We start from the raw sequence: 15,865 nt of genomic DNA, 5'->3' as shown, positions 1-15,865 counted from the left end.
GTAAGCCCTGGTGTTGGAGGGGGAAGGTGGAGCAGGTCACTGGGGGTCTGACCAGGACCCTTCAGGTGGCGAGAGCCATGGAGGGCTTCAGGCCGGGAGCCGGGTGCTGAGTGTGGGTAATGCAGCTGGTTCTGGTCCTGGGTTCGGGCGGATCGGAAGCCAGCGGGCGGGCACCCAGGGAAGCTTCTTGGACTGGAGGTCTGGGGCTAGGCCCTGAGGGTGGGCATGGTTTGGAGAGAAGGAGCACCTAGGTGGCCGTACATCTAGGGGGGTGGGGCCACGATGTAGCTGCAGGGCCTGGGGAGAGGTCGAGACTCCTGGGAAATGGCTGCCGCCAGGTGGGGGGCATGGTGGCCTTGGGAAGTGGCTGCTCTGGGTGGGCCTGGGCGGGGTGAAAATGCCACGGGAGGGGAGGCCGGGGTTTTCTTTCAAGGGTGTGCGTGCTTGTGTGTTGGGAAGAGGGACTGGCGAGGGACTGGGGCAGGTGACAGTGTGGGGAGGGGGGAGGGCTTGCAGAGGAAGCGGGCAGTCTCTCTGTTGGGCTTCTGCCGTGGGAGGCTGGTGGAGCTGATATCACAGAAAGCCAGGTCTGGAAGGACGGGCTGCCATGTGACTGGCACATTTTCAATTTCTGTGGGGGCCTTGAGATCCCCGCTGGGGCTCATCCCTGATGAGGGGCTGCGGTGTGGCAGAGGTGGTGGTGGAGGGAAGCAGTGCACCAAGGAGGTGGGCATCTGGTCCAAGGAGGCTGTTTATGGCCCAGTGGTTAGAGCCCAGCGCTAACAAGGGCAAGGTTTACACACAGCTTCTGAGGCCGTGTGTAGACCCACCCTGTCTCGACTCCTGTCCCCTGTCCTCAGGCTGAGACCTCCTCTGACCGTCAGCACGGTGGGAGCTGATGAGAGACAGTGGAGGATGCAGTGCAACTTCTCCCCAGAGCTGGGGGCCCAGCTAAGTGCCTGTGTGTCCCTGGCACCAGCACCGTGTCCAGACATGTCTTGGGTGGGACAGAGATGCTAGACAGGGCCCTCCAGACTCGGGCTCCCCTAAACTCATCAGCCCGGGCAGATCCCCACTGGATTCCCTCTCAGAGAGCCCCTTCAAGTCCTTCCTTCTAGCAAACTCTAACCTCTTAGGCTGGAACAGCTCAAAATCCCATCCTGGCTTGTCTGGTCTCCACTAGAGAGGGAGAATTTCCCTGTGGACTTAACACTGGGGTCTGGGGAGGCGCTGCCCTGGAGTGAAATCAGAGCTTTGGGCAGGTGAGGGGCCTTGTCTAAAGGACTCTGGGGACCTGACTCTCCGAACCAGCCTCCCTGCCACCCCCAGGCTCTGGGGTCAGAGTCTGCGGTGACCAGCTCTCCATCTCCAGGGCGGCGTGGTGGACGACAGGAGTGAAGATTCCAAGTCTGTCTCCACCTTGAGCTTTGGCGTGAACAGACCCACGATTTCCTGCATCTTTGACTGTAAGTGACGTTTGGAGGTGCCTACCGGGGTGACACGGTTGAGTGTCAGCCTGACGTTCCTGTTTGTGTGGGTCACATGGTCGGGTGTATGCGTGGGGGCTGAGGAGGACTGAGTCTGGGTGTTTTGTTAGTGGGTCAGTGTCTCTTGGTGTGTGTGTATGTGAGCTCTAAGCCTGAAATCCAGCATTCAAGGCGCCGTGCATTCTCACTGCCCCCATCATCTGGGACCGCTCCACTCCTTCCCCCTCCTCCGCCACCTCCCCAGCTGTCACCAGGCCCAAGGACACATCACTTGGGGGTCCACCTTTGGGCTGTGGTCTGCTCTCCTGATCTTGAGAGCAGCTAACTCCAGCATCGCGTACACATGTCGTTTCTACCATCCAGCCCCTCTGTGCACTGTCCCCTCTAGGGACACCCTCTGTCCTCCCCTGTAGCCCCAGATCTTGGTCACCCCCAGCCCCTCAGCTGGCATCTGCTTCTTCCTTGGTGCAGACGGGAACCGCTACCATCTACGCTGCTACATGTACCAGGCCCGGGATCTGCCTGCGATGGACAAGGACTCCTTTTCTGGTAGGTGGGAGGAGGGAGGAGAGCCAGGGACCAGGGACTGAGGGCTGGGAACAGAGTCATCGGGCCTTCAGACCACAGGGAACATGGCCCAGGCTTCTCCTATGGTGGATCGGGGGGCGCTGTGTTTGTTGGGTTTGTGGAGGTGAGGGCTGCAGTCAGGTCACCGTGTCCTCCTGGTTGTCAGGTGGCCTGCTTGACCCCTCTGCAGGTTTTGGTTTTACTGACCATCCCCTCCTCCTGAAAGCCCCTCTGGCCTTGGCCCCTGGGACACCCCTCTCTCCTGGTCTCCTGCAGCTTCCTGCTGCCCTACCTGCTCCTACTGAGCTACTACCCTCTAAGCCTGATGCTTCCGAGAGTTCTGTGTGTGTTCTCTTCTCTGGGCACTGGGGTCCCCCAGGCAGCCCAGTAGCCACTCCTGTGGGGGAAGCTTCCAGGTCTTTAGTTCCTTTATGTCCAGCCACATTTTCGATGTCTCCCCTAGAAGCCTCAGAGGCACCTCAGTTCATCTTGTCCAAGCTGAACTCCTTGGGACCCCTCCCCCAGATCCAGGCCCCCCTTTACATCCCACCTTAGTCTTAGTATCATGTCAATGCGCTTCTACTACCCATCAGGTTGGTTAACAGTCAGGTGCCCAGTTCTGTTGATTCTGGCTCCTGAATCTGTCTTGGAGATTGTTCCCTCCTATTCTGCATCGTGGCTGCCGTCTCACACTGGCCTTGCCCCTTTTATCTGAATGCTCCAGTCATCTCCTGGCCTCCCTGTGACCTTCCACACAACCCCAGACACAGCTGCTCATGTCACTCCCCTGATTTCAGACATAGACACTAACAGGTAAATCCCCAACTCTTTAGCCTGGCAGACAACCCCTTCGTGATCTGACCCCTTTGGATCTCACCAGTTTCATCTTTCCCTAATTCCCCTCTATCTGCTAGCTCTGGCTGCACCAACTTTCGTCAACGTTTGTCTAGTTCTTCCACATTTCTGGCCTTTGTGCTCAGTGCCTAGAATGCCTTCCCTCCCTATTTTTAATACAGTGAACTCCTACTCATCCTTCAAGACCCAGCCCAGATGCTCTCTGACTCTTCCCCAAGCTGAGCTGGTTGTTGCTTCCTCAGCACCTGGCCAGGACCTCACCAGCACCTCTCTCAGAGTCCTTACCCACTGCATAGATCACTTGCCCTCTACCTCTGTCATATTCTTCCCGCCATGACTCTGAGCTCCTCCAGGAAGGGACCTTGACTTACCCTTGAGCCTGCAGCAGGTTCTAAAGAACTAGCACTTACTAAGTGCTCACTATGAGCCTAGGCGCTTTGCTGACGTTTTTTCATGTATCCCTTACAACTGTCCTGTGAAGCAGGCATTGAACATCCCCATTTTACAGATGAAGAAACTAAACTGCTTGAGTTAAAATAGCTGACAAGTGATGTACCCCACTCCAAGTGCTTGCTACTTACTTGAGTAGACCTGAGTTCTTCTATGGGAGTGACCTCCTGTTCACAGGATGGCACTCAGCTCACGGCCAGGCGCCCGTCCTCCTTTCTGGACCCTGCTCCTCCCCGACCCGGGGACAGCTGTGCTTCCTCGTGTTCCTCTCCTCTCAGTGACTGTTTCTCTAGCCCCACGCAGCCAGGCTCAGGGTGGATGGAGCAACAAGCACATGGGGATTGGCAGGTGGCGGGGTGTGGGGGGTTGTGGGAGTGCGGGGGAGATCTCTGCAGCTGCAACTTCCTGGGAACCTTGGCCAGGATGCTTTCTGACAATCAGCACCTACCCCAAGGAGAAGAGAAGTGACCTAATTCACAGTCTTGCTTCCTCTTCCTTCGGGGGAGGGTGTGAGAGGTCGGGGTGCAGGCGGCAGGTTTGTGTGTGTGGGGTGGGTAAGTGGGGTGCAGGTCGAGGGCCCCTTGTCCTCCACTGGCCGGGCTGGGGGTGGACCCTGCAGGGAGGGTGCTCCTCCGGGGGACCCGCACCTCTGGGGACTGCAGGCAGGGTCAGCCTGGTACCGGGGCCGAAGGAGACGTCACACTTTCCATCCTAGCTCCACCCCCTCCCCCAAATAAACATCCCTTGAGCTTTGAGGGCACTGCCCAGGGCTTCCTCAGAGGCCGCTGGCTTCTGAATGAAAGGCCTGATTGAGCGGCTGCTGGAAAGGAAAACAGCAGCCAACACGGGTGAACCTATAAAACCCAGAGTGTTTATTTTCACTCCCAAACCCTAAACCGAAGCAGTTTCTCCCCTGGAACTGACCCTGAGGTGGCTGGAGGCTGTGCGTGGCCACTGGCTGGCATTTCTCAGAGGAAACTCCTGTGTGAATCAGGAATGTCTGGGGTCTGGGGAGGGTCCGGCACAGAGTCTGTCGCTGGTGTCGTCTTCCAGCCTGCTTGCTGGCGTCTGCAGCCCAGAGGGCTCTCCTTGGGAAGCGCTCTGACCTTGCTGCCCTGGGCTTTTCCCCAGCGGGGCCCCCATGACCCTGTGCTGTGCCCTCTGCTAGTCCCTTGTGTGGTGGGCCTTGGGGCTGCCACAAGGCCAGTGCTCTCTCTATTTCTTCTCCTTGGCTGAAGGTGTGGGGGACACAGGAATTGTCCAGGAAACACTTGTTGAATAACACTGAACTCGGTCGGGGAGGGAGGCTTGTGGAGACACTGCCATCCAGGCTGCCTGAGGATTTTGCCTTGGGTGGGGTTTGAGTGGAGGCCCGGCATCAATTCTCTGGACCACTGGAAGGGCGAGTGTGGCCTGTGCTTGTGTGCTTATGAGTGTGTGTGGCCAGCATAGTGATTAGGTATAAAAAATGTGAAATGATGCTTAATTCAAATGGCTTCTCTTACATTGGGATAGGGTTGCCACTGCTGGGTGAGCATCTGGAATACAAACTGGATCTACTTTGAACAGAAAAGACAGGACTCCAGAGGACTTAGAAATCACTTGTCCTCAGTGCCGTACCTACTGGGCAGCATTGTGGCTGTGAACAGCGGTCAGAGCTGAGTTGCTCTTCCCTGTAGACGGATATTTCTCAAAGGGGATCGGGGAGTGTGCTGTCTCCTTTGCCCTGTTATACTCCAGGGAATTCTGCTTTGCCTCGACCCCCAGCCGGCGACCGCCGGTGTGGTTTGAGGGAGCCATAAGCTCTGCTTACAGAGCTGCCGCCAGGAGGGAGGACCCTTGGGCAGCTCACATTCCAGGGCATGGCCCTTAGCTTGAGGCACCCAGAAACTCCTCCTTGAGAGTCTCATGGGTCAGTGGGCTCAGGGGCCCCACTTGGTTAACGAAGGAGATGAGAGAAGGCTAGTAGGTCAGATGCCAAGTTATTCATTTATGGGGGTAGAGTGTCTGCCAAGAAAGCAGAAGGTCCTGTGCCCTCTTTGCCGGCCTCATGGTTCCAGGGAGGTCAAAGCTGTGTGCTAGTTGGGTGGTCCTGAGGGGCGTTGCTGCCAGGCCAGGCCACAGTGAGGTCTGGTGAACCATGGTTGGCCCACAGCTGAAGTCACCTCCGTGGGGACCAGTGCTTTCGTCTACCCCAGATCCAGACTCTGGCTTGGGTGGGGCTGGGGAGCCCTTGCTTGTGGGCTTCCTCTGTCTGGACTCCAGTCCGAGCCCACCCCCTCTTCTGAAGCACAGCTTTCTGTTAAGTTTGGCTTTGGCTGGGGGAATTCTCCCAATGAGCTTAAGAAGCTGTTTTCCAAGGTGTGCTGGAGGCTTGTGAAATGCTCCACTTAAAAAGGGTTCCTGAGCGAGAGAGACTGGGAAACACTGCACGCTTAGCGATTTACGAATCACGGTGGCATTGAAGGCTGGGGTGGCTGCAGGAAAGGAGCCTGTTGAACGTGTTTAGCGTTCCTTCATTCCCCAAGAACTCGCCTTGCGAAGAACACATTTTGGGGAACTCTGATGGACAGGATTCAGCCCAACTCGCTGAGCGCGAGTCCAGGACCGTTTGTGATCTGCCCGCCTGCGTCCTCCTCCCTGGGGCCCCGGGGCGCTACCTTCCTCCCCTCAGACAGACTTGCTGTTCCCTGAGTGCTCTTTAGTGCTTTTGCCAGTGCTGTGCTGCATGCCTGGCCACCCTCTTCTCTTTGGTCCACCTCGGTTACCTCCTTATTCTTGAGACTTGGGGTTGGAGACCGCTTTGGGGGTACTGACTTGACGCCACCAGACTCCAGGGCGTACCCCCACCCCTAGCGCCCTGAACGCTCCCCCGTGAAGCTGCACATCGCTTTGTATTGTAACTGATGTTTAGTTAACACTTCCAAGCAGCAGTCATGATCTTCAGAGCCCGGACCGTGTCTCGTACACCTTCATATTCAGAGCACTGTGCCTACCTACCATATGCGGGTCAGTCAATAACTGTATGGTGGGCGAATGACGGATTGCAGGTAATGCTGGAGCGAGCATCTTTGTTCATATAGCTTTATGGTTCATTTGGATGATTCCCAGAAATATGGGAAACAGGGTGTAAACAGTTTTATGTTTTTCAGGTCATACTGCCTGATTGCTTTTCTAAAGGGTTGCTGAATTGCTTCCAGCAATAAAGGAGAGTACCTATTTCGTCAAATATTTGCCAACACCGGGTTTTATAAATCTAAACAATTTTTCTTAATTTTATAGGAAAAATACTGCTGTATTGCAGTTTTTGTTTGCAATGCCTTGATTACCGGCAGTCTACTCCACCCTGTCTTAAGGGCCCTTTTCCCATGTTCGTGGCAGGTAGAAAGAGCACTGACCAGGAGTCAGGGAGTCTGGCCCCAGGCACCTGTGAGTAGGGGCTGGTGGTCTTTCTGGGGCAAAGCTCCCTCTTCTGACGAGGGGTATGATGACAGCTGCCCTGTGGTCTGAGCATTTGGAGGGAGGGCCCATGAGGGAAGCTTAGCGTATTATGACTGCAGAAGGGTCCTTCTTGGAGCTCCGGGAAGGCCTGAACAGCAGAGATCAGGCACAGGGCTGCCGGTCCAGCAATCACCTGCCTGGGGCCTCCTGTGGTGATGGAGTCCAGTAGAAGAACCCTTGTGTGTTCTTGGCTGGAGCTCCCAGGGCAGCCTGTGGTCCTCACAGAGCTCCGATCCAGCTTCAGTGCCGGGGGTGCTCCGTGTGGCTTGGCAGGTGAGGCCGGAGGGCTGAAGCTGGCCCTCCCCTACTGGAGTGGCTCTGGGAAGAGCTGGCCTCTCCCCTCCCCTCCACCTCTCCTTGGGATCTGCCTCTCCATCCTCCTGGCTTTCCTGGAAGAGGCTTGTGTCTGTGGGTCCGTCTGGCTCCCCTTCATCTGACCACCTTGCTTCAGCAACACCCCACCCCCCTTGTTTCTCTTTTTTTGAGGGGCTGGGCCTTGTGCGGGGAGAGGCCAGGCCCCAGCACACAGTAGCCCAGTGTCTGAGGCCCCAGGCCTCCAGGCCTGCTCCTTACAATGCCTTTGTTGTGTGTTTTCCCCCCCCCGCCCCGGCGGGCGGGGCGAGCGTGTGGGTCTGGGTGATTTTTGTTTGAAAGCCACCCCCTCCCTTTCCCCCAGTGCTGAGCTCATTGCCTGCGCTGATGGGGCTGCTGGAAGGAGTCGCCTGCTCGGGGGCCAGCGTGGGGGGCGCTGCCAACACCAATACAGCGTGCATGGCCGCCACAATGTGCAATTGTGATCTTTGTGTAAATGCGGTCGGTCTGGGGCCCGCGCGCTTATAAAAATAAAGCCTTGGGAAGCACAGGGGGCGGGAACAAAAGGGGCTTTTTCGCTGGCTCTCGAATATGGTTTTATTTATCGGAACGCGCCCTCTTTTTCTTACTGGAACCGGGGAGAGGTTCTCTGCCGAGCTTGGAGCTGATGGTATCACAGCCAGACGGTTTCATTAAATGCACAGACGCCGCTGGGCCCTGCCAGGGCCAGGAAGGGAACGGCTTGGGCCAGCCCTGCCAGGCTGGTGCATGGGAAGGGAGAGCCCCATGCCAGGGAGGCTCCCACCTGGTGGGCGTGGCAAGATGTGGTGGGCATGTCTCCCCTGCCCCTTCTTCTGCCAAGGGCCCCCCATTACCCTCTTCTACCTCCAGAATCAGGTTCAAAACCAGTTTCCTACAGGAAGCCCTCCCAGATTGACCCCAGTTCGTTTTTGTGCCTGAAGGCTGGCAAGCTGGTCCTAGCCTGGTGGCGGCCTCCTGTTGGGCAAACCCAGCATTGTTCGGCCAGTGAGTGCCCGTAGCTTCTGTTTCCTAACATGAATCCCGCCCCCCCCCCCCCCCCCTTAAAACAAGCCCTTTGGGCAATAGCCAGAATCCTGGACCCTGTCCCCCACTCCATCTCTTGGTGGAAGTCCTCCTGTTGCCCACTCCAACTTTCCCACCTCTTCAATAGCCACTCTGCCACCTCCTGTGCAGTGGCTGTGGCATGCCACTTGGACTCTTGATGGCCAGGGAGAGACTGGCCTGCTCCCCTCCCCTCTGTGGGGAAGAGCTATCTCCCCATCTCAGCCCCAGGACTGCAGTTGGACACCCCGGCTCTAGATGTCTGGCGCTGAGGCCCTCTTGAGTCACGTGGGGGCTGCCCTGGAGGGTGCAGAGGATACAAGGTGCTACAGGATGGAGAAGCTGCCAAGGGTATAGGGCATGTGATAGAGCATTTGGGCTCAGCCCTGCCGGACATCTAGCATCCAGCTGCCAGCCTCCTGCATCCCCAGACTTCCCTGTCCACATGCCTGCAGCATCTGGCACGTCGAGTCTTACAAAATGGCAGCAAACTGGACCCTGCCCCCTAATGAGAGAAGTTGGAGGAGCCCCCTCCTCCGAGCCCTTTGCTCTTGTCCCAAATTACATGCACTCAGTCCCATGGGACCTTCTCTGGCATTGGTTTCCAAGTGTAGTCCTGAAAGGCAGCATTAGCAACACCTGGGAACTTGTTAGAAATGTCAGTTCTCAGGCCCCACCCCAGACCCGATGAAGGAGTCTCTGAGGGTGGGACCCAGCAGTCTCTGCCAGCCTTCCAGACGACTCTGCTGCATGCTCACATTTGAGAACCACTGCCCTAGAATCTTCTCTAGTGATGCTTTGGGACCAGGCAGAGGGAATGCCTCCTGGGTGGGTCCCAGGCTAGCATGGCTGGGGCCGATAGGCTGGAAAGTAGTTTGGGGGCATCAGGGAGCTGCAGGGATCTTAGGGTTCCCCTCACACCCCCCCCACCGCTCAATAGCCCTTGAATCCCTTTGTTTCTCTCTAGTGCCCCCACCCATCTAAGCCACCACCCTCCCTGCCTGAACCCCTGCAGTAGTTTCATAACTGGTCTCCCTGCACCCACTTCTGCCCCCTCCAGTCTCTTCTCCAGGTGGCGGCCAGAGTTAGCTTGCTGAAATGCAGACTCAGCCATGCCAGATCCCTCTCTCACACGCCACTGCACCTCATATGCGTTCTTCAAAGCATGATCGAAATTGTAATTTTATGTTTGTTTGTACAGATTACCGTTTTGCTCCAAATGTATCCTCAGCCCCTAGCACCTAGCCCCCGGCCTGTCATGCAGAAGGCACTCAGTCAGTAAGTGCTTGTTGGATGAATGAATGAATGAATGAATGAATGAATGAATGAATGCACAATCTATTCATTTTGCCTCCAGCAACCAGCCCAGGAAAGAGCCCAGAAGGGAAGCTCTCTGGATCTTTGCGCCCACTCTCCGGGACCTCGGTCCCATCTCCCCATGGTGGCCACCGGCTGGCCACACGGAAGATGGAGGTGGGGGGGTACCCCCAGGATAGGGCTCCAGCCTGGACGTCGGTGCTCCTGAGTGGCAGCCACAGCTCTGCTCCAGCTTTGTGGCTGCATGACTCCTGAACGGGCGACTCTCACGGTCTCTGTTGTGTCCCGTCTCCCTTTGTGCCTGGCCCACACAGATCCCTATGCAATCGTATCCTTCATGCACCAGAGCCAGAAGACGGTGGTGGTGAAGAACACCCTGAACCCCACCTGGGACCAGACACTCATCTTCTACGAGATCGAGATCTTCGGTGAGCTGGCCAGCATCGCCGAGCAGCCGGCCAGCATCGTGGTGGAGCTGTACGACCACGACACCTATGTGAGTGTGCCCACCTTCCTCCCCCGAGCCCTCACTGTCCACCCTCTCCAGGGCCCAGGGGAGATGCTGCTGTGAGGGATGGGTCCCCAACGAGATGGGAGTTCCCCAAGGCTGGGGCTGATGGCCTCTCCCCCAACCCCACAGGCAGTGGTGAAAACTGTTTTAGAGTAATTAAAAATGAATTGCCACCATGTGTGCTGTGCCCACGGCAGAGAGAGGGTACAGATCTGGCAAGGGTGCTTGGCTGTGGGTCAGGAGCCTGGGTTTTCTCTGTCTCTAACTTGCTTATAAGACCCCAGGTCGGTCCCTTCTCCCCATCCGAGGGCTGCTTTGACTCCACACACGGTTATCAAGCACTTGTGCTGGGCTGGGTGGACCCTCACATGGGGTTCCCCGGCCAGGTGGGAGCCGGGGCTCAGGAACCACCAGGCAGGGACTCCTCCAGGGAGCCAGTGTGAGGTGCAGGCGGGGCCCTCTCTGCAGGGCTGTCGCACAGCACAGAACCGCTTGTGCTGGCGGGAAGGCTCTGTGGTCGTGCCCCCCAAACGAGGGCCACTTGCCGTGTGTGCTGAGAAACCGAATTTTCATTGTGTTTTAGTTTTAATCCATTAAACTTTAAGTAGCCACAGGCGGCCGGTGGCTCCAGTATTGGACAGCACAGCTCTGAAAGGTTCCCGGGAGGGAGAGCGCTGTGGGCTGGAATGTGAGGGGCTGTGGGAAGACCCAGGCCCTGGTGGAAATGGGAGATTGGGGTGTTGGGATGAGGCAGGGGTGTTAGCACAGCACGGGGGGCCAGTGGGAGATGGAAGGACGGGGAAGGCAGGCAGGGAAGGAGGAGAAAGGAGTACGAGGCCAGGGGAGCGGAGAGAGTGGCGGGGTCAGGGCGACATGTTACAAAGGAGGGGTGGGATGCTGTTGGAAGAGAGAGACTGTGTCGGCCGAGGGCTGTGTGGCCAAGAGGCCCTACCTGGGTTGGGGGTGGCAGTAGATGAAAGGGGGAGGGGATAGGGCTTCACAGATGCTTCCAGAAAGAGTTGCCATGACTGGAAGGGAGAGTGTGGTGACCAGGGGTTGGGGGAAGGTGAGGCTGGTTAGGGTGCCCCACTGGCTGGCGGTGGGCAATGCGGGCCTGGGCTGGGGAGGCTGACCTGTAAGCTCTGCCCTTAGAAGGAAGAGCTGGCTCCGTGGGGGCCGAGCAGCTGGAGGAAGGGTCTTTTGGGGATTTGCGGGGGAAGAGCTCAGGACCTGGAGCTTTTGGGGCAGGAAGAGGCGGGAGGTGGCAGGACCTGGAGGGGGGCCAGGGCCAGGAGACTTTGCAGAAGCAGGTGTGACTGCTGGTGCAGGGCGAGCGGGAGGCCGGCAGGACACAGCCTCTCTCTCCCAGTGGCACCTCACCTCCTCGTTCACAAATGGTACTCTGTCCCCTTTGGGCCAGTGCCCGGGAGGGATCCCGGGGGAGAAAGCCATGGCCTCTTCTGGGTGGGTGGGCCCCAGGGTCCTGGGGGAGAGCAGAGCTGTGCTCACTGATAATGTAGTCAAACGGGGCTGTACCATTGCCCTGAGCTCCTGTTGTCCTGGCGGCCTGGGCTCTGTGAGGACTCCCCTCCCCGAGCCTCTCCAGGACCCAGCGACTAGAGGGCAACAATGGGCCCAGAGGAGCCTCCAGGACCCCTGCCAGTGCCGTGGCTGGTGAGCACTCTGAGTGGCCTCTGCTGGGCTGCCACCCGCTGGCGTGGGCATTTATGCAGAAGCTGGTGGCCACTCCAGAATGGCTCTTGGCAATGTCCCCAGCAGTGATGTGACTGCAGGTAGGGATGCCTCCCAGTCCTGGCCTGGGTTTCTCCAGATGAGTGCCTTGGGCAAGCCACCAAGGCTTGCAACAGCTGTGGCATCATCTGGCTGAGACCCAGGTTCTGTCTGCGGCCCCCGCCCTTGGGAGAGCTAACCACAAGGTCGGAGTTCACCGGTCTGCAAGCTCACTCTATCCTCTAGTCAGTGGGGAGCCATGGAAGGCTCATGAGTAAAGGGAATGATAAGATGAAAACATCATTTTAACAAGACTCATTTAATTTGATGAGCATGATCACAGTCTCCCCATGTGGAAACTGGGGGGATTTGAAGGTGAAATGAACAGGAGATACAAATTCCTGGGAAATGTCAAACACCTCTCCTGCTGAGGGCATTGAAGAAATGCTAGGAGGCTGTCACTCTCGTGTCCAATGGGCTTAGAGCTTGATTACATTAAGGCAAGGTGAACGCTAGTTGGACATACAAAGGGACTTGTGGAACATGATGGGAATTCAGCATTAACAACAGTGGCAGGAGGCCACTCTCATGCTGCCCTCGCATCCCCCTACGGGAAGCAGAGCTCACCGTCTGCACCAGGGACTGCCCTGACTTCTGAAGCCCTTCCGAGTTTGGGAGGCCAGATGGAGGTCTGGTGACTGCTCTGAGGCTGCCAGAACCCTGGGCTGGGGGACGCTGACTTTTCTTTCTCTATGCTCGGTCTAGGGTGCAGATGAGTTTATGGGACGCTGCATCTGTCAGCCGAGTCTGGAACGGATGCCCCGGCTGGCCTGGTTCCCGCTGACCAGGGGCAACCAGCCGGCGGGTGAGCTGCTGGCCTCTTTTGAGCTCATCCAGAGAGAGAAGGTGAGGCTGGTCCACGTCCAGATCCAGGAGGCCCGGCAGGGAGCTCCTGGTGGTGGAGGGTGAGGGCCCAGGTAGGGGATGGTCTGATAGAGGGGAGGGGGCCTAGATACATTCTTCTTCCCCCACCAAGGGCCTGCACTTAGTGGAGAGCACTGAAGGGCCACCTCTGCATGTGGGGCCCTCCTGCTGGAACCGGTCTTGCCCATCTTTTCTGAGCCCCAAATCAGGACACAATCGAAAATTTCTGGGGCAGAAATCTGAACTGTGTTACTATGTCTGAGTCCTCTGGCCATTGGACGTATTTTTCTCTGGGTTATATCCTGACGTGGTTTCTGGAAGGGGGACCTCTGTGATCTGGCTAGGGTGCTTGATTGTCCGGGGCAGGGGACTCCAGGGACAGGTGAGGGCAGGACCCCTGTTGCAGTGCTGGTTCTGCCATAGCCTCAGCCAACCAATTCCCTGCCGTAAAATAAGGGGTTTGGATTAGAGCCCCATCTTCAAACTTGCTCTTAGTGTGATGTGAACCCTAATATGGAAGCCAGCTAGAAGTGAGGCTACTCTGGCCGAAGTGTCTGGAGGGGACACGGCATACTGCCAACCTGGCTTCCCCTGCACTCGCTTACCAGGCACCTCCCAGGAGTCCCTAGTCCGCCAAGGAAGAGTCTGCAAATCCCTGGACTGTCTGATCACAGACATATTCCATGAGTGTCATTTTGTGGTTGGAGATGTGTTTACCTGGCCAGGGCAGAAAGGTGGTGGGGCCTTGGGTGACGGGCACCTAACCAAAGCTCTTTTTCTTCACCCAGCCGGCCATCCACCATATCCCTGGTTTTGAGGTAAGTCTCGCTCTCACCTTTGCTTCTTCAAACTTGCCCCCTCCCGGTGTCTGCAGCCCCCTCCCAGGCTAGGAAGGGGAGCAGGCGCACACCAGCACCATCCTGCCTTCAAGCCAAGCAAGGCTCGGTTGGGGCCGCAGGGGCAGGGTGGGTAGGGGCTGGGGTCCCTGCCCAGCTCTGGCTTCCCTGCCCTTCTCCCCTGAGAAGTCCAAGAATCACAGACTCAGATGGAAGGGACCTCATGGTCATCCAGCCCAGTGGCTCTCAGCTGGGCTGCATGTTGGAATCCCTTGGGCAGCTTTAAAAATCAGCAGTGCTCAGGCCCCACCCTAGACCAAGTGAAATCCCATCTTTCAGGGTGTGGCTCAGGCCTTCGTATCTTTCAAAGCTGCCCAGGAGGTTTGAATGTGCAGCCTGGGCTGAGAACCATCGACTTAGGCTAGTGGTTCTCAGCGTGGCATCACCCGAGGTATTGTTAGAAATGCCAAACTTGGGTCCCACTTCAACCTGTGAAGCCAACTCTGAGGGCAGCACAGAAACCTGGGCATTGTCGAGCCCTGCAGGGGATTCGGACGCGCGCTCACGTTTCAGAGGCTCTGATTTAGACCGTAGTTCCCAACTCAGTGTTCCCACTAATATCCGGTTTTATTTCCTGTACTAGTTATGGAGACTTCATTCCCTTTGCCCTGCTCCCCTTCCTTCTCCTGGGGGTCATGAAAAATGTAAACCTTTTACTGGTACCCAGGCTAATTTGATTCAGGAATCCTCAGCCCGGCCAGGCTCAGCCGCAGCCTTGAGAAGTGGTCGTTTGGGCTGTTTGGGTGCTTCTCCCCTTACGAGGCAGGGAGCCCAGGCAACCTGCAGACAGTCCTTACAGCACAAGCCCTCCTTGCCCCCTGCCCCCACTCCACCCTCTGCCTCTCCTCCCACCCCTTCTAGTCTCTCTCCCTCTCCCTTTCCTGCTCCCTGTGTGCTCCAAGCTTCTGCTCTCAGCTCTGCCAGCCCTGGGCATGTAGGTTGCTTCTCCTTGGTTCTCCAAGTCTACATCTCCAGCAGTGGCTCCAGGGATTCAGGCCTGACTGCCTCCTGGGGCTGTTACACAGGGTCTGGGACCTTCCCAGCACCTGTCTGTTAGTCATTCTCCTCTCTCCTGTCACTTCTAGAGATGCCTGGGCTCCAGGTTTATGCTTTGGCCTCTCCCACCACTCCCTCTGCATCAACGTTTGTTGTACCTTCTTTCTCAGGGACCACGTAGAGGGCGCGTCTGGGAAGCACATCACCCTCACCCTAGATGGGAAGTGGTTTCTGTTTGCTCCTTGTAGGGAGACATCTGGCATGTTGATCTCTGCCCCAGCCTAGTTGTCCTTGTCACTAACGGTAAACTTTTACCCTCCTTCCTCTCCTCCCTCCACCGTCTCCTGGATGTGGACTGTCCCATGGTGTGGTCCAGGTGCAGGATACATCAGGGATCCTGGAAGAGGTGAGCTGGCCCCTCACAGCTGTGGCCTGTGGCTGGGGATAGGTGGGCAGAGGCAGAGGGAAGATGAAGGCCATGCCCTGGAGTCTTCCTGGTTCCTGGTACTCCAGTGTGCCTCTGTCACGTGGACCCCTGTCTGGATTTAATTTCCCACACTCTGCGTGGATCCAGGGCTGCCTGGGGTGTGTCCTGGTGTGAATCTGGCTCTTAGGTGGATTGCTGCTATGTTGGAAGCCACATTTGCCCAGACCCCTGGGACAGCAGGGGTCTCAACTGGCTGAGTACCAAGTGGCATGTTTTCAAGAATAAAATGTTCATAAGGGGCCAGAGTAGTCAAGGAAGCCTTGCTGGTGGAGGTGGCGTTAGCCGAACATTGTCGTAGCGCTTAGGAAGAAGGTGGGGAACGTGCCTCTGGCCCAAGGGGCCAAGCACCAGGTTGGGGCCTGGCTGCTTTAGGGAATGGGGCAGGCTGGGGATTCCTAGCTTCTGGGAGAAGTTTGGGGTTTGCATCCAAATGGAGCAAGGCTATGCCCTTTGCTCTGCGGGATGAGAAGCCCATTTCCTTATGGCCTCCTGCACATCTGTGAGCAGGTCCTCAAGAGTGAGCAGAGGCAAAGGCCTGGGCAGAGAGACAGGAAGGAGAGCCCTGGTCAGATGGGGGTGGGAAAAGGGCAGCCACTTCCTGCCGTCAGGGAATCCCCAGGCTGCGAGCGAACGCCATTTGACATTTTCAGTGCAATTTGGACTTGAAGTGCAGGGTCAGGATGTGGGATCCGCCGGCCCCGCGCCCCTTACCTCACTTCCTTCAGCTCCCAGACCGAGGTGGGGTCCG

General features: G+C 57.3%; 1 protein-coding gene across 13 annotated transcripts in view; it reads left to right on the top strand.

Moving 5' to 3' along the window:
* Window positions 1–15,865, top strand: part of DYSF (dysferlin) — a 222,354-nt gene that overhangs the window by 126,861 nt on the left and 79,628 nt on the right. For all 13 annotated transcript variants that reach the window (XM_029231978.1, XM_029231975.1, XM_029231971.1 and 10 more), the window contains 6 exons: window positions 1,373–1,466; window positions 1,959–2,036; window positions 9,887–10,068; window positions 12,580–12,720; window positions 13,527–13,556; window positions 15,007–15,036. In XM_029231978.1, the coding sequence (XP_029087811.1) occupies window positions 1,373–1,466; window positions 1,959–2,036; window positions 9,887–10,068; window positions 12,580–12,720; window positions 13,527–13,556; window positions 15,007–15,036 (555 nt within the window). The remainder of the gene's footprint in view (window positions 1–1,372; window positions 1,467–1,958; window positions 2,037–9,886; window positions 10,069–12,579; window positions 12,721–13,526; window positions 13,557–15,006; window positions 15,037–15,865) is intronic.

The sequence above is a fragment of the Monodon monoceros genome, unplaced genomic scaffold, assembly GCF_005190385.1.
Source record: "Monodon monoceros isolate NGI ecotype Baffin Bay Population unplaced genomic scaffold, NGI_Narwhal_1 Super_Scaffold_19, whole genome shotgun sequence".
Taxonomy (NCBI): Eukaryota; Metazoa; Chordata; class Mammalia; order Artiodactyla; family Monodontidae; genus Monodon; species Monodon monoceros.
Note: the sequence above shows the minus strand (reverse complement) of the source record. Positions and strands in the feature narration are given on the sequence as shown.